General features: G+C 46.7%; 2 protein-coding genes across 2 annotated transcripts; one reads left to right on the top strand and one right to left on the bottom strand.

Moving 5' to 3' along the window:
• Nucleotides 1–883: 883 nt before the first annotated feature.
• LOC139424117 (cleavage and polyadenylation specificity factor subunit 4-like) lies at nt 884–11605 on the top strand. Its single transcript, XM_071175815.1, has 8 exons — nt 884–1459; nt 1631–1681; nt 2375–2527; nt 4616–4711; nt 4937–5030; nt 9846–9918; nt 10341–10535; nt 11130–11605. Exons 1-8 carry the CDS (start codon nt 1357–1359, stop codon nt 11196–11198), a joined length of 834 nt encoding a protein of 277 aa, XP_071031916.1. The 5' UTR covers nt 884–1356; the 3' UTR covers nt 11199–11605.
• Nucleotides 11606–15634: 4029 nt separating this feature from the next.
• Nucleotides 15635–18247, bottom strand: LOC139424116 (ATP synthase subunit f, mitochondrial-like). The gene is made up of 4 exons (XM_071175814.1): nt 18014–18247; nt 16243–16350; nt 15930–16046; nt 15635–15781 (listed from the first exon to the last, which is right to left on the bottom strand). The coding sequence occupies exons 1-4, from the start codon at nt 18027–18029 to the stop codon at nt 15753–15755; spliced, it is 270 nt and encodes an 89-aa protein (XP_071031915.1). The 5' UTR covers nt 18030–18247; the 3' UTR covers nt 15635–15752.
• Nucleotides 18248–21511: the final 3264 nt, after the last annotated feature.

The following is a 21511-nucleotide window of genomic DNA, read 5'->3' as shown; positions in this document are numbered from 1 at the left end:
AGCCCGTATATACGAAAGTCGCATTTGCCATTTATTACTTAGCTAATAAAAAATACATAGTAATCACAATCGGTGAGTCATTGTTATATTTATCCTGATACCAGATTCTACCAGTATGTTGAGTTTTCCTTTTCTCCTGAGTGATGAAGGACTGGCTGGCTTGTGGGTCAAATAGTAAAATAACATTAAAAACCTTATTGTTATTGATATTTTACGTGGCGCCAGCGTGAGATACGGGTTGAAAAACGAACCTCGATACAGGGATGGGATATGCCACTGCACTCCAAATGTTACCTTCATCCTCACTGCTCCACCGAGAAGATTGAAATACCGCTTATTTCCCCCCCCCCTCAGAAAAAAACGTCCCTTTTCGTCCTCATGCTAACTCGCAGTATTCACAGCAGTCATCATGAAATGACATGTTTGTGTTGAACAACAAAAGAGCTGATTGGCTGACGCATTTCAAAATGGCTGCGGTGGCTACCGCATGAGGATAAAAATGGCAGTTTTCCTAGAAAACAAGTAGTGTGAATTTTTTTTTTTTACCTTTATTTAACCTTTATTTAACTAGGCAAGTCAGTTAAAGAACAAATTCTTATTTTCAATGACGGCCTAGGAACAGTGGGTTAACTGCATTTGGAGTATGGTGGCTTATCCCATTGCGTTACCCTTTTCCAGCCCATATCTCACACTAGCTCAATGGGGATCTTAATGTAACCATGGTTGCAGTCTGACCCCAGTGCAGTTCTGTGTAAACAAGCGTAATTATAGGGTCGGCATCTTCTGGCAAGTTCACATCCAGACTCTCTCAGAGATCGATTAGTCGGCCTTTTAACCCCCCTCCAGGTCAAAGGTTAGAGTTCAACCTGGCCGCCTTCTGGAGGCAGGAGAAACAAGATGGCAGATCAACAAGACAAACGGGACTTGTCTTAGTTAATCTAACTTTTCCCACTGTTGATTGCTACATATTAAAACTATATACAATTAGCTAGACAAAGCAATCTAGCTCCCACGCCTTTTTATGGTTGATATATCAGCTACTAAAAGCGAGATTTCACAGATTAGCTGATTGCTAACTGCCGTTAGACAGCTAAGCTAGGCTAGGCTAAACTAGCTTGTTTCTGTCTGGTCGGAGCGGGGTTAGACTGCTAGGCTAGGCTAAACTAGCTTGTTTCTGTCTGGTCGGAGCGGGGTTAGACTGCTAGGCTAGGCTAAGCTAGCTTGTTTCTGTCTGGTCGGAGCGGGGTTAGACTGCTAGGCTAGGCTAAGCTAGCTTGTTTCTGTCTGGTCGGAGCGGGGTTAGACTGCTAAGCTAGCTTGTTTCTGTCTGGTCGGAGCGTAGTGAGACCTGCCATCATGCAGGACCTGTTAGCCACCGTGGACCACATCAAGTTTGATCTAGAGATAGCTGTGGAGCAGCAGCTGGGGGCTCAGCCTCTCCCTTTCCCCGGGATGGACAGTAAGTAGTCGCTACTTACTAACGTTAGCTAGGTACTGTTGTAGTTTTAGCATGGTAGCTAAGCTAACTTGGCTAGCTAGCTAACTTCTTAACTGGTTTTATTGTTAGGTGTTTTTGCAGAGTTTGAGGATTATGTATGGTTTTGTATTGTAACTTCCTGTGTCTGTGCAGAGTCCGGGGCTGCTGTGTGTGAGTTCTTCATGAGAGCTGCCTGTCTCAAAGGTGAGAGTATTATCGGTGATGAGTTCTCTCTATGTGACTACTACAGCCTCCTCTACAAGTGTGTGTGTGTCTGCTGGGGGATGTGTGTATAAATTGATCTGTACATGTATTTAATGAATTGACTAATGTGTGTGTGGATAGGAACTGACCCAGTGTTTGTGGATAGGAACTGACCCAGTGTGTGTGTGGATAGGGACTGACCCAGTGTGTGTGTGGATAGGAACTGACCCAGTGTGTGTGTGGATAGGAACTGACCCAGTGTGTGTGTGGATAGGGACTGACCCAGTGTGTGTGTATAGGAACTGACCCAGTGTTTGTGTGGATAGGAACTGACCCAGTGTGTGTGTGTGTATAGGAACTGACCCAGTGTGTGTGTGTGGATAGGAACTGACCCAGTGTGTGTGTGGATAGGAACTGACCCAGTGTGTGTGTGGATAGGAACTGACCCAGTGTGTGTGTGGATAGGAACTGACCCAGTGTGTGTGTGGATAGGGACTGACCCAGTGTGTGTGTGTGTGTGTGTGGATAGGGACATTGACCCAGTGTGTGTGTGTGGATAAGGACTGACCCAGTGTGTGTGGATAGGAACTGACCCAGTGTGTGTGTGGATAGGAACTGACCCAGTGTGTGTGGATAGGGACTGACCCTGTGTGTGTGTGGATAGGAACTGACCCTGTGTGTGTGTTGCTGCAGGTGGGATGTGTCCGTTCCGTCACATCAGTGGGGAGAAGACGGTGGTGTGTAAACACTGGCTCAGAGGACTCTGTAAGAAGGGAGACCAGTGTGAGTTCCTGCACGAGTACGACATGACCAAGATGCCCGAGTGTTACTTCTACTCCAAGTTCGGTATGTCGCTGGGGGTTTATTTCACCTTTTATTGAACCAGGCAAGTCCGTTAAGAACAAATTCTTATTTTACAATGACGGCCTCCTGCGGGGACGGGGCCTGGGATTAAACATACAAATCAATTATAGGACAAAACAACAGAGACAAGAGAGACAACACTACATAAAGAGACCTCAGACAACAACACACATCACAACAAGAGAGACACCACTACATAAAGAGACCTCAGACAACAACACACATCACAACAAGAGAGACAACACTACATAAAGAGAGACCTAAGACAACAACACACATCACAACAAGAGAGACAACACTACATAAAGAGAGACCTAAGACAACAACACACATCACAACAAGAGAGACAACACTACATAAAGAGAGACCTCAGACAACAACACACATCACAACAAGAGAGACAACACTACATAAAGAGACCTCAGACAACAACACACATCACGACAAGAGAGACAACACTACATAAAGAGACCTCAGACAACAACACACATCACAACAAGAGAGACAACACTACATAAAGAGAGACCTCAGACAACAACACACATCACAACAAGAGAGACAACACTACATAAAGAGAGACCTCAGACAACAACACACATCACAACAAGAGAGACAACACTACATAAAGAGACCTCAGACAACAACACACATCACAACAAGAGAGACAACACTACATAAAGAGACCTCAGACAACAACACACATCACAACAAGAGAGACAACACTACATAAAGAGACCTCGGACAACAACACACATCACAACAAGAGAGACACCACTACATAAAGAGAGACCTAAGACAACAACACACATCACAACAAGAGAGACAACACTACATAAAGAGAGACAACACAACACTACATAGAGACCTCAGACAACAACACACATCACAACAAGAGAGACAACACTACATAAAGAGACCTCAGACAACAACACACATCACAACAAGAGAGACAACACAACACTACATAAAGAGATCTAAGACAACAACACACATCACAACAAGAGAGACAACACTACATAAAGCGAGACCTAAAGACAACAACACACATCACAACAAGAGAGACAACACTACATAAAGAGACCTCAGACAATAACACACATCATGACAACAGAGACAACACAGTGCCCCCCCATCTGTATCGGCTAACTGTCTACTGCAGTGCCCCCCCATCTGTATCGGCTAACTGTCTACTGCAGTGCCCCCCCATCTGTATCTGCTAACTGTCTACTGCAGTGTCCCCCCCATCTGTATCTGCTAACTGTCTACTGCAGTGTCCCCCCCATCTGTATCTGCTAACTGTCTACTGCAGTGTCCCCCCCATCTGTATCGGCTAACTGTCTACTGCAGTGCCCCCCCATCTGTATCGGCTAACTGTCTACTGCAGTGCCCCCCCATCTGTATCTGCTAACTGTCTACTGCAGTGTCCCCCCCATCTGTATCTGCTAACTGTCTACTGCAGTGTCCCCCCCATCTGTATCTGCTAACTGTCTACTGGTGCCCCCCTCCATCTGTATCGGCTAACTGTCTACTGGTGCCCCCCTCCATCTGTATCTGCTAACTGTCTACTGGTGCCCCTCCATCTGTATCTGCTAACTGTCTACTGGTGCCCCTCCATCTGTATCTGCTAACTGTCTACTGGTGCCCCTCCATCTGTATCTGCTAACTGTCTACTGGTGCCCCTCCATCTGCTAACTGTCTACTGGTGCCCCTCCATCTGTATCTGCTAACTGTCTACTGGTGCCCCTCCATCTGTATCTGCTAACTGTCTACTGGTGCCCCTCCATCTGTATCTGCTAACTGTCTACTGCAGTGCCCCCCCATCTGTATCGGCTAACTGTCTACTGGTGCCCCTCCATCTGTATCTGCTAACTGTCTACTGGTGCCCCTCCATCTGTATCTGCTAACTGTCTACTGGTGCCCCTCCATCTGTATCTGCTAACTGTCTACTGGTGCCCCCCTCCATCTGTATCGGCTAACTGTCTACTGGTGCCCCTCCATCTGTATCTGCTAACTGTCTACTGGTGCCCCTCCATCTGTATCGGCTAACTGTGCGTGTCTCTGTGTGTCTAGGAGAGTGCAGTAACAAGGAGTGTCCGTTCCTCCACATCGACCCAGAGTCTAAGATCAAAGACTGTCCCTGGTATGACAGAGGCTTCTGCAAACATGGTACGTCCTCTCTCTCTCTCACTCACACTGCTCCAGCACTAAGAGACTAAACCAACCAATGGTTCACAGCAGCAGGTGTCTCTTCTTCCTCAGAACATCAACTGTCATTTCCTGTTCATTTCCTGATGATTCTACATGTTGAATCTCCCCCCTCTCTCCCCCTCTCTCTCCCCTCTCTCTCCCCTCTCTCTCCCCTCTCTCTCTCTCTCTCTCCCTCCTCCACAGGTCCAGACTGTAGACATCGCCACACCAGAAGAGTAATCTGTATGAACTACTTGGTTGGTTTCTGTCCAGAGGGCCGGTCCTGTAAATTCATGCAGTGAGTTTAGTTTATTCTCTTATTCAACCTGTTTAATATTCACATTTTATAATCTCTACTGTAGAGGTATTCAACTGTTACCCTGCCTGGTCTGGGATACTGCAGAGGTATTCAACTGTTACCCTGCCTGGTCTGGGATACTGTAGAGGTATTCAACTGTTACCCTGCCTGGTCTGGGATACTGTAGAGGTATTCAACTGTTACCCTGCCTGGTCTGGGATACTGTAGAGGTATTCAACTGTTACCCTGCCTGGTCTGGGATACTGTAGAGGTATTCAACTGTTACCCTGCCTGGTCTGGGATACTGCAGAGGTATTCAACTGTTACCCTGCCTGGTCTGGGATACTGCAGAGGTATTCAACTGTTACCCTGCCTGGTCTGGGATACTGCAGAGGTATTCAACTGTTACCCTGCCTGGTCTGGGATACTGTAGAGGTATTCAACTGTTACCCTGCCTGGTCTGGGATACTGTAGAGGTATTCAACTGTTACCCTGCCTGGTCTGGGATACTGGCATACTGTAGAGGTATTCAACTGTTACCCTGCCTGGTCTGGGATACTGTAGAGGTATTCAACTGTTACCCTGCCTGGTCTGGGATACTGGCATACTGTAGAGGTATTCAACTGTTACCCTGCCTGGTCTGGGATACTGCAGAGGTATTCAACTGTTACCCTGCCTGGTCTGGGATACTGTAGAGGTATTCAACTGTTACCCTGCCTGGTCTGGGATACTGTAGAGGTATTCAACTGTTACCCTGCCTGGTCTGGGATACTGTAGAGGTATTCAACTGTTACCCTGCCTGGTCTGGGATACTGTAGAGGTATTCAACTGTTACCCTGCCTGGTCTGGGATACTGCAGAGGTATTCAACTGTTACCCTGCCTGGTCTGGGATACTGTAGAGGTATTCAACTGTTACCCTGTCTGGTCTGGGATACTGCAGAGGTATTCAACTGTTACCCTGCCTGGTCTGGGATACTGCAGAGGTATTCAACTGTTACCCTGCCTGGTCTGGGCTACTGTAGAGGTATTCAACTGTTACCCTGCCTGGTCTGGGCTACTGTAGAGGTATTCAACTGTTACCCTGCCTGGTCTGGGATACTGTAGAGGTATTCAGCTGTTACCCTGCCTGGTCTGGGATACTGCAGAGGTATTCAACTGTTACCCTGCCTGGTCTGGGATACTGTAGAGGTATTCAACTGTTACCCTGCCTGGTCTGGGATACTGTAGAGGTATTCAACTGTTACCCTGCCTGGTCTGGGATACTGTAGAGGTATTCAACTGTTACCCTGCCTGGTCTGGGATACTGCAGAGGTATTCAACTGTTACCCTGCCTGGTCTGGGATACTGTAGAGGTATTCAACTGTTACCCTGTCTGGTCTGGGATACTGCAGAGGTATTCAACTGTTACCCTGCCTGGTCTGGGCTACTGTAGAGGTATTCAACTGTTACCCTGCCTGGTCTGGTATACTGTAGAGGTATTCAACTGTTACCCTGCCTGGTCTGGGATACTGTAGAGGTATTCAACTGTTACCCTGCCTGGTCTGGTATACTGTAGAGGTATTCAACTGTTACCCTGCCTGGTCTGGGATACTGCAGAGTTATTCAACTGTTACCCTGCCTGGTCTGGGATACTGTAGAGGTATTCAACTGTTACCCTGCCTGGTCTGGGATACTGTAGAGGTATTCAACTGTTACCCTGCCTGGTCTGGGATACTGCAGAGGTATTCAACTCTTACCCTGCCTGGTCTGGGATACTGTAGAGGTATTCAACTGTTACCCTGCCTGGTCTGGTATACTGTAGAGGTATTCAACTGTTACCCTGCCTGGTCTGGGATACTGTAGAGGTATTCAACTGTTACCCTGCCTGGTCTGGGATACTGTAGAGGTATTCAACTGTTACCCTGCCTGGTCTGGGATACTGCAGAGGTATTCAACTGTTACCCTGCCTGGTCTGGGATACTGTAGAGGTATTCAACTGTTACCCTGTCTGGTCTGGGATACTGCAGAGGTATTCAACTGTTACCCTGCCTGGTCTGGGCTACTGTAGAGGTATTCAACTGTTACCCTGCCTGGTCTGGTATACTGTAGAGGTATTCAACTGTTACCCTGCCTGGTCTGGGATACTGTAGAGGTATTCAACTGTTACCCTGCCTGGTCTGGTATACTGTAGAGGTATTCAACTGTTACCCTGCCTGGTCTGGGATACTGCAGAGGTATTCAACTGTTACCCTGCCTGGTCTGGGATACTGTAGAGGTATTCAACTGTTACCCTGCCTGGTCTGGGATACTGTAGAGGTATTCAACTGTTACCCTGCCTGGTCTGGGATACTGCAGAGGTATTCAACTCTTACCCTGCCTGGTCTGGGATACTGTAGAGGTATTCAACTGTTACCCTGCCTGGTCTGGTATACTGTAGAGGTATTCAACTGTTACCCTGCCTGGTCTGGGATACTGTAGAGGTATTCAACTGTTACCCTGCCTGGTCTGGGATACTGCAGAGGTATTCAACTGTTACCCTGCCTGGTCTGGGATACTGCAGAGGTATTCAACTGTTACCCTGCCTGGTCTGGGATACTGTAGAGGTATTCAACTGTTACCCTGCCTGGTCTGGGATACTGGGATACTGTAGAGGTATTCAACTGTTACCCTGCCTGGTCTGGGATACTGTAGAGGTATTCAACTGTTACCCTGCCTGGTCTGGGATACTGCAGAGGTATTCAACTGTTACCCTGCCTGGTCTGGGATACTGTAGAGGTATTCAACTGTTACCCTGCCTGGTCTGGGATACTGGGATACTGTAGAGGTATTCAACTGTTACCCTGCCTGGTCTGGGATACTGTAGAGGTATTCAACTGTTACCCTGCCTGGTCTGGGATACTGCAGAGGTATTCAACTGTTACCCTGCCTGGTCTGGGATACTGTAGAGGTATTCAACTGTTACCCTGCCTGGTCTGGGATACTGGGATACTGTAGAGGTATTCAACTGTTACCCTGCCTGGTCTGGGATACTGTAGAGGTATTCAACTGTTACCCTGCCTGGTCTGGGATACTGCAGAGGTATTCAACTGTTACCCTGCCTGGTCTGGGATACTGGGATACTGTAGAGGTATTCAACTGTTACCCTGCGTGGTCTGGGATACTGTAGAGGTATTCAACTGTTACCCTGCCTGGTCTGGGATACTGCAGAGGTATTCAGCTGTTACCCTGCCTGGTCTGGGATACTGCAGAGGTATTCAACTGTTACCCTGCCTGGTCTGGGATACTGTAGAGGTATTCAACTGTTACCCTGCCTGGTCTGGGATACTGCAGAGGTATTCAACTGTTACCCTGCCTGGTCTGGGATACTGCAGAGGTATTCAACTGTTACCCTGCCTGGTCTGGGATACTGCAGAGGTATTCAACTGTTACCCTGCCTGGTCTGGGATACTGGGATACTGCAGCGGTATTCAACTGTTACCCTGCCTGGTCTGGGATACTGGGATACTGTAGAGGTATTCAGCTGTTACCCTGCCTGGTCTGGGATACTGCAGAGGTATTCAACTGTTACCCTGCCTGGTCTGGGATACTGGGATACTGTAGAGGTATTCAACTGTTACCCTGCCTGGTCTGGGATACTGCAGAGGTATTCAGCTGTTACCCTGCCTGGTCTGGGATACTGCAGAGGTATTCAACTGTTACCCTGCCTGGTCTGGGATACTGTAGAGGTATTCAACTGTTACCCTGCCTGGTCTGGGATACTGTAGAGGTATTCAACTGTTACCCTGCCTGGTCTGGGATACTGTAGAGGTATTCAACTGTTACCCTGCCTGGTCTGGGATACTGCAGAGGTATTCAACTGTTACCCTGCCTGGTCTGGGATACTGTAGAGGTATTCAACTGTTACCCTGCCTGGTCTGGGATACTGTAGAAGTATTCAACTGTTACCCTGCCTGGTCTGGGATACTGCAGAGGTATTCAACTGTTACCCTGCCTGGTCTGGGATACTGGCATACTGTAGAGGTATTCAACTGTTACCCTGCCTGGTCTGGGATACTGTAGAGGTATTCAACTGTTACCCTGCCTGGTCTGGGATACTGCAGAGGTATTCAACTGTTACCCTGCCTGGTCTGGGATACTGTAGAGGTATTCAACTGTTACCCTGCCTGGTCTGGGATACTGTAGAGGTATTCAACTGTTACCCTGCCTGGTCTGGGATACTGTAGAGGTATTCAACTGTTACCCTGCCTGGTCTGGGATACTGGGATACTGCAGAGGTATTCAACTGTTACCCTGCCTGGTCTGGGATACTGGGATACTGTAGAGGTATTCAACTGTTACCCTGCCTGGTCTGGGATACTGTAGAGGTATTCAGCTGTTACCCTGCCTGGTCTGGGATACTGTAGAGGTATTCAACTGTTACCCTGCCTGGTCTGGGATACTGTAGAGGTATTCAACTGTTACCCTGCCTGGTCTGGGATACTGTGGAGGTATTCAACTGTTACCCTGCCTGGTCTGGGATACTGTAGAGGTATTCAACTGTTACCCTGCCTGGTCTGGGATACTGTAGAGGTATTCAACTGTTACCCTGCCTGGTCTGGGATACTGTGGAGGTATTCAACTGTTACCCTGCCTGGTCTGGGATACTGTAGAGGTATTCAACTGTTACCCTGCCTGGTCTGGGATACTGTAGAGGTATTCAACTGGAGGAGGAGGTAATACTACAGTAACCATAATCCTCTCTGATTCAGTCAGGTGGTGCACTGTAAAAGTCATAGCATTTAGGACGCAGGCCGTGAGATGAAATGAGTCCAGAATAATGAGTGTGTTTTCTGCAGCCCGCGGTTTGAGCTGCCGATGGGAGCCACAGAACAGCCTCCTCTACCAGCACAGATACTGGGTCACCAGAAGGTAGGACACACACAGTCGCTCTCTCTCCCCGTCTCCCTCTCTCTCCCTCTCGCCCGTCTCTCTCTCTTTCGCCCCGTCTCTCTCTCTGTCTCTCTCTCTCTCTGTCGCTCTCTGTGTCTCTCTCTCTCTGTCTCTCTCTCTCTCCCTCTCTCTCTGTGTCTCTCTCTCTCTCTGTCTCTCTCTCTGTCTCTCTCTCTGTCTCTCTCTCTCTATGTCTCTCTCTCTCTATGTCTCTCTCTATGTCTCTCTCTCTGTCTCTCCCTCTCTCTCTCTCTCTCTCTCTCTGTCTCTCTCTCTCTCTCTCTGTCTCTCTCTCTCTATGTCTCTCTCCCTGTCTTTCTCTCTCTCTCTCACACACACACACTGCACTTCATATTCAACTTAATTTATATTTCTTTCCTCTCTACCTGTCCTCGTCCAAGCCGTTGCCTTCGCTTGGCCGGTCGTCCCTGTCACTCATCCAGCTGACCAATCCTGGGGGAGGTGCAGGTCCTCACCAGCATCAACACCATCAACGCCAGCCGTACTCCTCTGGTCCCAGCATGCATCAGCACCACAACAACATGGGAGGAGGGAACAGGGGTCCACGCCCACTAGACCAGGTCACCTGCTACAAGGTAAACAGAGACCACACACACACACACACACACACAGAGCCCCCAACCTGTTTTAATATCAATAGACCTGTGTTTGTGTCAGGCTGGGATTTAATCTATTTGTTGGTCCACAATGCAATGTTCCCACATTCACAGTAAAAGCTGTAGATTTCATTCTGAAATTGCCTTTTAAAAGCCTCATTGTGGACAACCGGACTCCATCTCTGTGAGTAACACTTGTCTCTCTCTCTCTGTGTCTCTCTGTCTCTGTCTCTCTCTGTCTTCTCTCTCTGTCTTCTCTCTCTGTCTCTGTCTCTCTCTCTCTCTCTCTGTGTCTCTCTCTCTCTCTCTCTGTGTCTCTCTCTCTCTCTCTCTGTCTCTCTCTCTGTCTCTCTCTGTGTCTCTCTCTCTCTCTCTCTCTCTCTCTGTGTCTCTCTCTGTGTCTCTCTCTCTCTCTGTGTCTCTCTCTCTGTGTGTCTCTCTCTCTCTGTGTGTCTCTCTCTCTCTCTGTGTCTCTCTCTCTCTGTGTGTCTCTCTCTCTCTGTGTCTCTCTCTGTGTCTCTCTCTCTCTCTGTGTCTCTCTCTCTCTCTGTCTCTCTCTCTCTGTGTCTGTAGTGTGGTGAGAAGGGCCACTATGCCAATAAATGCACCAAAGGACACCTGGCCTTCCTCAGTGGACAGTAACTCTCTCACAACCCCGTGGATGGACTCAGTTCAGCTGGAAGACAGCGGAGAGCAGAGCACAACGTCTGTAGATTGAGATGCTATTTTGAAAACTTCCAAGTCCTTCGCTGAGTCGTCAGGAACCCTGGACCTCTGGACCGACAGACATGTTTCTAGATCGGACCGACAGACCTGTTTCTAGATCGGACCGACAGACCTGTTTCTAGAACGGACAGACAGACCTGTTTCTAGATCGGACCGACAGACCTGTTTCTAGATCGGACCGACAGACCTGTTTCTAGATCGGACCGACAGACCTGTTTCTAGATCGGACCGACAGACCTGTTTCTAGAACGGACAGACAGACCTGTTTCTAGATCGGACCGACAGACCTGTTTCTAGAACGGACAGACAGACCTGTTTCTAGAACGGACAGACAGACCTGTTTCTAGAACGGACAGACAGACCTGTTTCTAGAACGGACCGACAGACCTGTTTCTAGAACGGACCGACAGACCTGTTTCTAGAACGGACAGACAGACCTGTTTCTAGATCGGACCGACAGACCTGTTTCTAGAACGGACAGACAGACCTGTTTCTAGAACGGACAGACAGACCTGTTTCTAGAACGGACCGACAGACCTGTTTCTAGAACGGACAGACAGACCTGTTTCTAGATCGGACAGACAGACATGTTTCTAGAACGGACAGACAGACATGTTTCTAGAACGGACAGACAGACCTGTTTCTAGATCGGACAGACAGACATGTTTCTAGAACGGACAGACAGACCTGTTTCTAGAACGGACCGACAGACCTGTTTCTAGAACGGACAGACAGACCTGTTTCTAGAACGGACAGACAGACCTGTTTCTAGATCGGACAGACAGACCTGTTTCTAGAACGGACAGACAGACCTGTTTCTAGAACGGACAGACAGACCTGTTTCTAGAACGGACAGACAGACCTGTTTCTAGAACGGACAGACAGACCTGTTTCTAGAACGGACAGACAGACCTGTTTCTAGAACGGACAGACAGACCTGTTTCTAGATTGGACAGACAGACCTGTTTCTAGAACGGACAGACAGACCTGTTTCTAGAACGGACAGACAGACCTGTTTCTAGATTGGACAGTGCTTCTGACGCTTTGATCAAATCCTTCTGTTGGATTAACCTTTAACCCCGAGACACTTTTGGGACCCAAGCTGTGATTGGTACTTCTATCCATACAATTCTGTCAGATTGCTTCAGGGAGGGTAGAGGAAGTGTGTAACCGAGCCAACCGTGGTTTATCTGAAGCCTTGATTTGGGTCATTCATGGACTCAAACGTTGTTGAACGATTCGACCCAGGTTTCGATCAACATATTGGAACGATATCCGATCTCCAGACCTTCTTCTTGTATGTGAGTGAAGAGAGTATACATTCTAACCCAGGGTCTGACCTGTTGTTCATCCTGAATACTCCATTTTACTGGCTTCAGACTCAACCTTCAATGAATTGAAATAGAACTCTTGAGCTGTGATGATGCTGTGTTGGATCCTTTCACAGCTTTTTCCCCCCGGAGGAGGAGGAGGAGGAGGTGGTGGTGGTGGTGAGGAGATCTGGTCTAACCGATCTGTGTTGCCTTTTGTAGATTACACACAATTTCAGTATGTTCTAGTTTTGTAAAAATACAATAAACCTGTTCAGGTCAGTCTCTTGTTCCTCCTGGTCTAGTCTGTAAAATACAATAAACCTGTTCCTCCTGGTCTAGTCTGTAAAATACAATAAACCTGTTCCTCCTGGTCTGTAAAATACAATAAACCTGTTCCTCCTGGTCTAGTCTGTAAAATACAATAAACCTGTTCCTCCTGGTCTAGTCTGTAAAATACAATAAACCTGTTCCTCCTGGTCTAGTCTGTAAAATACAATAAACCTGTTCCTCCTGGTCTGTAAAATACAATAAACCTGTTCAAGTCAGTCTCTTGTTCCTCCTGGTCTAGTCTGTAAAATACAATAAACCTGTTCAGGTCAGTCTCTTGTTCCTCCTGGTCTAGTCTGTAAAATACAATAAACCTGTTCCTCCTGGTCTGTAAAATACAATAAACCTGTTCATCCTGGTCTGTTAAATACAATAAACCTGTTCCTCCTGGTCTAGTCTGTAAAATACAATAAACCTGTTCCTCCTGGTCTGTAAAATACAATAAACCTGTTCAGGTCAGTCTCTTGTTCCTCCTGGTCTAGTCTGTAAAATACAATAAACCTGTTCTCGTCAGTCTCTTGTTCCTCCTGGTCTAGTCTGTAAAATACAATAAACCTGTTCCTCCTGGTCTGTAAAATACAATAAGCCTGTTCCTCCTGGTCTGTAAAATACAATACACCTGTTCCTCCTGGTCTGTTAAATACAATAAACCTGTTCCTCCTGGTCTGTAAAATACAATAAACCTGTTATCGTCAGTCTCTTGTTCCTCCTGGTCTAGTCTGTAAAATACAATAAACCTGTTCCTCCTGGTCTGTAAAATACAATAAACCTGTTCATCCTGGTCTGTTAAATACAATAAACCTGTTCCTCCTGGTCTAGTCTGTAAAATACAATAAACCTGTTCCTCCTGGTCTAGTCTGTAAAATACAATAAACCTGTTCAGGTCAGTCTCTTGTTCCTCCTGGTCTAGTCTGTAAAATACAATAAACCTGTTCCTCCTGGTCTAGTTCTGTAAAATACAATAAACCTGTTCAGGTCAGTCTCTTGTTCCTCCTGGTCTGGTCTGTAAAATACAATAAACCTGTTCCTCCTGGTCTAGTCTGTTAAATACAATAAACCTGTTCCTCCTGGTCTGTAAAATACAATAAACCTGTTCCTCCTGGTCTAGTGTGTTAAATACAATAAACCTGTTCCTCCTGGTCTAGTCTGTTAAATACAATAAACATGTTCCTCCTGGTCTGTAAAATACAATAAACCTGTTCCTCCTGGTCTAGTCTGTTAAATACAATAAACCTGTTCCTCCTGGTCTGTAAAATACAATAAACCTGTTCCTCCTGGTCTAGTCTGTTAAATACAATAAACCTGTTCCTCCTGGTCTGTAAAATACAATAAACCTGTTCCTCCTGGTCTGTAAAATACAATAAACCTGTTCCTCCTAGTCTGTAAAATACAATAAACCTGTTCCTCCTGGTCTGTAAAATACAATAAACCTGTTTTGGTTATTTAAAAAATAATAATTGTACATAATGTTGCGGCTATTGTCACTTATGACCCCAAATACCTTCTGGACATCAGAACAGCGATCACTCACCACGAACTGGACAAATATGTTTTCCTTTAATGAGTCTGATGCGAAGAATACACTGCTTCCCAGAGGCCAGGCCCAAATCCCCATTATTCACATGAAGAAACTATCCTCCTGATTACAAGCTAAAACTGAAGCAGGAAGTGACTCGCTCAAAACGGAAGTGGTCAGATGACGCGGATGCTACACTACAGGACTGTTTTGCAGCACAGACTGGAATCTGTTCTGGGATTCATCCAATGGCATTGAGGAGTACACCACCTCAGTCATCGGCTTCATCAGTAAGTGTATCGACGTCATCGTCCCCACAGATTCCGGTCGGGCTGTATCACCGCCTGGTACGGCAACTGCACCGCCTGCAACCGCAGGGCTCTCCTGAGGGTAGTTAGGTCTGCACAACGCATCACCGGGGGCAAACTACCTGCCCTCCAGGACACCTACACCACCCGATGTCACAGGAAGGCCATAAAGATCATCAAGGACATCAACCACCCGAGCCACTGCCTGTTCACCCCGCTATCATCCAGAAGGCGAGGTCAGTACAGGTGCATCAAAGCTGGAACCGAGAGACTGAAGAACAGCTTCTATCCCAAGTCCATCAAGTTATACCATTACCTTAGATGTTAGATATTACTGCCCTGTTGGAGCACCAACATCAATTATCTTAGATATTACTGCCCTGTTGGAGCACCAACATCAATTATCTTAGATATTACTGCCCTGTTGGAGCACCAACATCAATTATCTTAGATATTACTGCCCTGTTGGAGCACCAACATCAATTATCTTAGATATTAGTGCCCTGTTGGAGCACCAACATCAATTATCTTAGATGTTATTGTTAGATATTACTGCCCTGTTGGAGCACCAACATCAATTATCTTAGATATTACTGCCCTGTTGGAGCACCAACATCAATTCTCTTAGATGGATATTACTGCCCTGTTGGAGCACCAACATCAATTCTCTTAGATGGATATTAATGCACTGTTGGAGCACCAACATCAATTATCTTAGATGTTGTTAGATATTAATGCACTATTGGAACATACATGACAATTTTATTCCACTTTAATGTTTCCCCATTTAACTAAAAAAATAAAAATAGATGTTTTGTCCAGTCCTTTTAACTAGCGAATAAAAACTCAACATCCAACACTGTAATAAAAAAAACACAGCAGATCAAATTAAATATTAGAAGTAGTTTTATTTATTCTTGGTCACAACGGTGGTATTATACAGACAGCTGGAGCTAGGGGGTCAGAGGTCAGGCTTTTGCCCTGCTGGGTCAGGAGAGGAGGGGCTTTAGTGGTACTTCCTCCAGCGGTCGTGCTCTGAGAAGAGAAGAAGAAGAGGGGGGAGAGAGAGAGAGAGAGACGCAGGTTAAGTCAGATCAGATTGTCCTTCACAGTGCTTTGAGGTGAATGATATTGTATGTGGTGGGTACTCTGAGGTCATCGTACTCCCAGAGTCTGTACTCACTGAGGTGGTCGTACTCCCACATGTAACTGAGGGCCACGTATCCAACCAGCAGCATGGCCACGCCTCCAATACCTCCCTTCTTCACGTTGATGTACTTGTTGTAATATCTATCATGGCCTGGGGGAGGGGGGAGAGACAACACGTTACTGTGTGTGTTGGGGGGGGGGGTACTTGTAATATCTGTCATGGCCTGGGGGGAGACATGTTAGGTACTGTGTGTGTTGGAGGAGGAGGGGGGTACTGGTTGTTATCTCTGTCATGGCCTGGGGGAGACATGTTAGGTACTGTGTGTGTTGGAGGAGGAGGGGGGTACCATTGCGGATGCTGGCGAGGACTCCGTTAGGAGTGAAGTCCCTCTTGCCCAACCAGGAGCCCAACTCTCCCAGCTTCACATCCATCAGACGCTTCTCACCCAAGGGAACTAAGGACACAGGTACACAAACACACACAATAAATACACACATGCCGTCCCTCTCACACAATAAATACACCCCCCCCCCCCTCCCTCTCACACAATAAATACACCCCCCCCCCCTCCCTCTCACACAATAAATACACCCCCCCCCCCCTCCCTCTCACACAATAAATACACCCCCCCCCTCCCACACAATAAATACACCCCCCCCCTCTCACACAATAAATACACCCCCCCTCTCACACAATAAATACACCCCCCCCCCCCCTCCCTCTCACACAATAAATACACCCCCCCCCCCCCCCCCTCTCACACAATAAATACACCCCCCCCCCTCCCTCTCACACAATAAATACACCCCCCCCCCTCCCTCTCACACAATAAATACACCCCCTCCCTCTCACACAATAAATACACCCCCCCCTCTCACACAATAAATACACCCCCCCCTTCTCACACAATAAATACACCCCCCCCTCTCACACAATAAATACACCCCCCCCCTCTCACACAATAAATACATCCCCCCCTCTCACACAATAAATACACCCCCCAACCCCCCCCTCTCACACAATAAATACACCCCCCCCCCTCCCTCTCACACAATAAATACACCCCCCAACCCCCCCCCCTCACACAATAAATACACCCCCCAACCCCCCCCTCTCACACAATAAATACATCCCCCCCCTCTCACACAATAAATACACCCCCTCCCTCTCACACAATAAATACATCCCCCCCTCTCACACAATAAATACACCCCCCCCTCTCACACAATAAATACACACCTGCCGTCCCTCACAAAACAGACACCACCGAAGATAGCATTCATTGTTACAGGTTACATGGTCACCGTGTTTTGTTAGTATTTCACTAAAGAGTCCTGAGCCAGTGGTGTAAAACACTCATAAACCACTTAGTAAGTTAAGACAGCGGTCTAGAGAACACAAAGCTGACTAAAAGTTAAACAGTTAGCTACATCAAAGTCACAGGAGTTGTGATTGAACCTGGATCCGCTGAGACAAGGCTGTTGTCATAACCGGTTATCGGTCATTATCCGGTAAAAGGTACAACACGTCAACGCATCACCGACTGGCTGCAGAGGCTATTAGTCCTGTAGACTAACTAGCTTAACTAACCAACCTGGTTAAATACCGAACCACATAGGAAACACTGTAAAAATGGGTTTAAAATGTACAACCCTTTAGAGAAACTGTCAGGGATTTTAGTGTAACGACCCTGGATTTATAAGCGCAGAAATTGACTGCCGTTCGAGCGTGCTTTTGCGGCACAGTCGATAGCCGGACCTCGGGCTCGAAGGTCGAGGGTTCGAGACCTGGTCCCTGCTCTTTCATTACAATAATATATATGTTTATCTTCTTCTCCCCTATGCATTATACCCAAGCTGTTATTTAAAAGTTGTATATCTGTCCATTTAAAAACGACCATGACAGCAAAGTCCTTGACTTGACTCTAATCATGGATTTACAGCGGCCTTCAAACACACACAACATATGAACATCAACTAACTCCACACATCTCGCTTCCTTTATGTAATAAAATACAATGTTTCGCATGTAAAAAGCTGAAGTGAAGAATATGTCAGTTTAATAATAATAAATAAATAAAACCCCTGTTAACAGACTCATTTAAAAACCAGACGTACCTATTCTGTCCGCCATCTTGCTCGCTGGAGAGGGTGAAGACCGCAGTGGATGACGGGACTAAAATGGAAGCAGAGGATTGTGGGAGGACCGTGTTTTTTTTAGTCGAGAAGGGATACAGATTTGGTCAAAATTCACGTTTCGTAGTAAGTTTAGGAGAACGTACGTAGCAGGTTATGATAATTAGGTTAAGGTTAGGAAAATGGTTCGGGTTAGCTAAAATGCTACAAAATAATAATATACTTGAATGTCAATTTGACAAAAGCTGTATCCCATCTAGACATGACGAGGAAAGTGGCAAGGCAAAATATTTTATAAATATTGTTAGGGCTGTATGATAACAACTAAATTATTTGTAAAAAAAAAAAAAAAAAAAACATTTAGACTCATAATATATTTTACAACACAACTAATAACAGAAAGAGACATTTCTTCATAAACGCACCAGCTAATTCGCAGGTCTGCAGAGCCGCTTCTATCCACTAGAGGGCAGCAGATAACACATAACAGAATGCATTTCGACAGTTCGTTTCAGAATGATGGTTTTAGTCAGGTGTCTGTCTATTCAAGCTGACATTTATCTCATTACCTAACGTAACAGAGTTATGTTAGCGCTTACTTGCACCATTGAGAGCATCCTGTCAGGCTGTATCACCGCCTAGTACGGCAACTGCACCGCCCACAACCGCAGGGCTCTCCAGAGGGTAGTGAGGTCTGCACAACGCATCACCAGGCAACACTGCCTGCCCTCCAGGACACCTACACCACCCGATGTCACAGAAAGGCCATAAAGATCATCAAGGACATCCACAACCCGAGCCACAGCCTGATCAACCCCGCTATCATTCAGAAGGTGAGGTCAGTGCAGGTGCATCAAAGCTGGGACCCGAGAGACTGAAAAAACAGCTTCTATCTCAAGGCCATCAGACTGTTAAACAGCCATCACTGCCCTGAACTCAGTCACTGTAGCGACCAGGTTTCTCTAGTATGTACACAGACATGGAACACTGGTCACTTTCATGATGGAACACTGGTCCCTTTCATGATGGAACACTGGTCACTTTCATGATGGAACACTGGTCACTTTCATGATGGAACACTGGTCACTTTCATGATGGAACACTGGTCCCTTTCATGATGGAACACTGGTCACTTTCATGATGGAACACTGGTCACTTTCATGATGGAACACTGGTCACTTTCATGATGGAACACTGGTCCCTTTCATGATGGAACACTGGTCCCTTTCATGATGGAACACTGGTCACTTTCATGATGGAACACTGGTCACTTTCATGATGGAACACTGGTCACTTTCATGATGGAACACTGGTCCCTTTCATGATGGAACACTGGTCCCTTTCATGATGGAACACTGGTCACTTTCATGATGGAACACTGGTCACTTTCATGATGGAACACTGGTCACTTTCATGATGGAACACTGGTCACTTTCATGATGGAACACTGGTCACTTTCATGATGGAACACTGGTCCCTTTCATGATGGAACACTGGTCACTTTCATGATGGAACACTGGTCACTTTCATGATGGAACACTGGCAGAGTTCCTCTGTCCAGTAGCTGTGCTCTTTTGCCCATCTTAATCTTGTTATTTTATTGGCCAGTCTGAGATATGGCTTTTTCTTTGCAACTCTGCCTAGAAGTCCAGCATCCCGGAGTCTTACCTCGTCACCGTTGACGTTGAGACTGATGTTTTGAAGGGTACTATTTAATGAAGCTGCCAGTTGAGGACTTGTGAGGCGTCTGTTTCTCAAACTAGATACTCTAATGTACATGTCCTCCTGCTCATTGTGCACCGGGGCCTCCCACTCCTCTTCTATTCTGGTTAGAGCCAGTTTGATCTGTTCTGTTGCACAGTTCCCTGTGCAACTGGGTACTGGACTTCCTGACGGGCCGCCCCCAGGTGGTGAGGGTAGGCAACAACATCTCCTCCCCGCTGATCCTCAACACTGGGGCCCCACAAGGTTGCGTTCTGAGCCCTCTCCTGTACTCCCTGTTCACCCACGACTGCGTGGCCACGCACGCCTCCAACTCAATCATCAAGTTTGCGGACGACACAACAGTGGTAGGCTTGATTACCAACAACGATGAGACGGCCTACAGGGAGGAGGTGAGGGCCCTCGGAGTGTGGTGTCAGGAAAACAACCTCACACTCAACGTCAACAAAACTAAGGAGATGATTGTGGACTTCAGGAAACAGCAGAGGGAACACCCCCCTATCCACATCGATGGAACAGTAGTGGAGAGGGTAGCAAGTTTTAAGTTCCTCGGCATACACATCACAGACAAACTGAATTGGTCCACTCACACAGACAGCATCGTGAAGAAGGCGCAGCAGCGCCTCTTCAACCTCAGGAGGCTGAAGAAATTTGGCTTGTCACCAAAAGCACTCACAAACTTCTACAGATGCACAATCGAGAGCATCCTGGCGGGCTGTATCACCGCCTGGTATGGCAACTGCACCGCCCTCAACCGTAAGGCTCTCCAGAGGGTAGTGAGGTCTGCACAACGCATCACCGGGGGCAAACTACCTGCCCTCCAGGACACCTACACCACCCGATGTCACAGGAAGGCCATAAAGATCATCAAGGACATCAACCACCCGAGCCACTGCCTGTTCACCCCGCTATCATCCAGAAGGCGAGGTCAGTACAGGTGCATCAAAGCTGGGACCGAGAGACTGAAAAACAGCTTCTATCTCAAGGCCATCAGACTGTTAAACAGCCACCACTAACATTGAGTGGCTGCTGCCAACACACTGACACTGACTCAACTCCAGCCACTTTAATAATGGGAATTGATGGGAAATGATGTAAATATATCACTAGCCACTTTAAACAATGCTACCTTATATAAATGTTACTTACCCTACATTATTCATCTCATACGCATACGTATATACTGTACTCTATATCATCGACGGTATCCTTATGTAATACATGTATCACTAGCCACTTTATACTATACTATGCCACTTTGTTTACATACTCATCTCATTTGTACATACTGTACCCGATACCATCTACTGTATCTTGCCTATGCTGCTCTGTACCATCACTCATTCATATATCCTTATGTACATATTCTTTATCCCCTTACACTGTGTACAAGACAGTAGTTTGGAATTGTTAGTTAGATTACTTGTTATTACTGCATTGTCGGAACTAGAAGCACAAGCATTTCGCTACACTCGCATTAACATCTGCTAACCATGTGTATGTGACAAATAAAATTTGATTTGATTTGATTTGTGAAGGGAGTAGTACACAGCATTGTACGAGATCTTCAGTTTCTTGGCAATTTCTCACATGGAATAGCCTTAATTTCTCAGAACAAGAATAGACTGACGAGTTTCAGAAGAACGTTTTGTTTCTCAGGGTGTATAATGGGAATTACATCAGGTTTGTTTCTCAGGGTGTATAATGGGAATAACATCAGGTTTGTTTCTCAGGGTGTATAATGGGAATAACACCTGG

Source organism: Oncorhynchus clarkii, chromosome 13, assembly GCF_045791955.1.
Source record: "Oncorhynchus clarkii lewisi isolate Uvic-CL-2024 chromosome 13, UVic_Ocla_1.0, whole genome shotgun sequence".
Taxonomy (NCBI): Eukaryota; Metazoa; Chordata; class Actinopteri; order Salmoniformes; family Salmonidae; genus Oncorhynchus; species Oncorhynchus clarkii.
The sequence above is the reverse complement of the archived record's forward strand: the minus strand, read 5'-3'. Positions and strand labels throughout refer to the sequence as shown.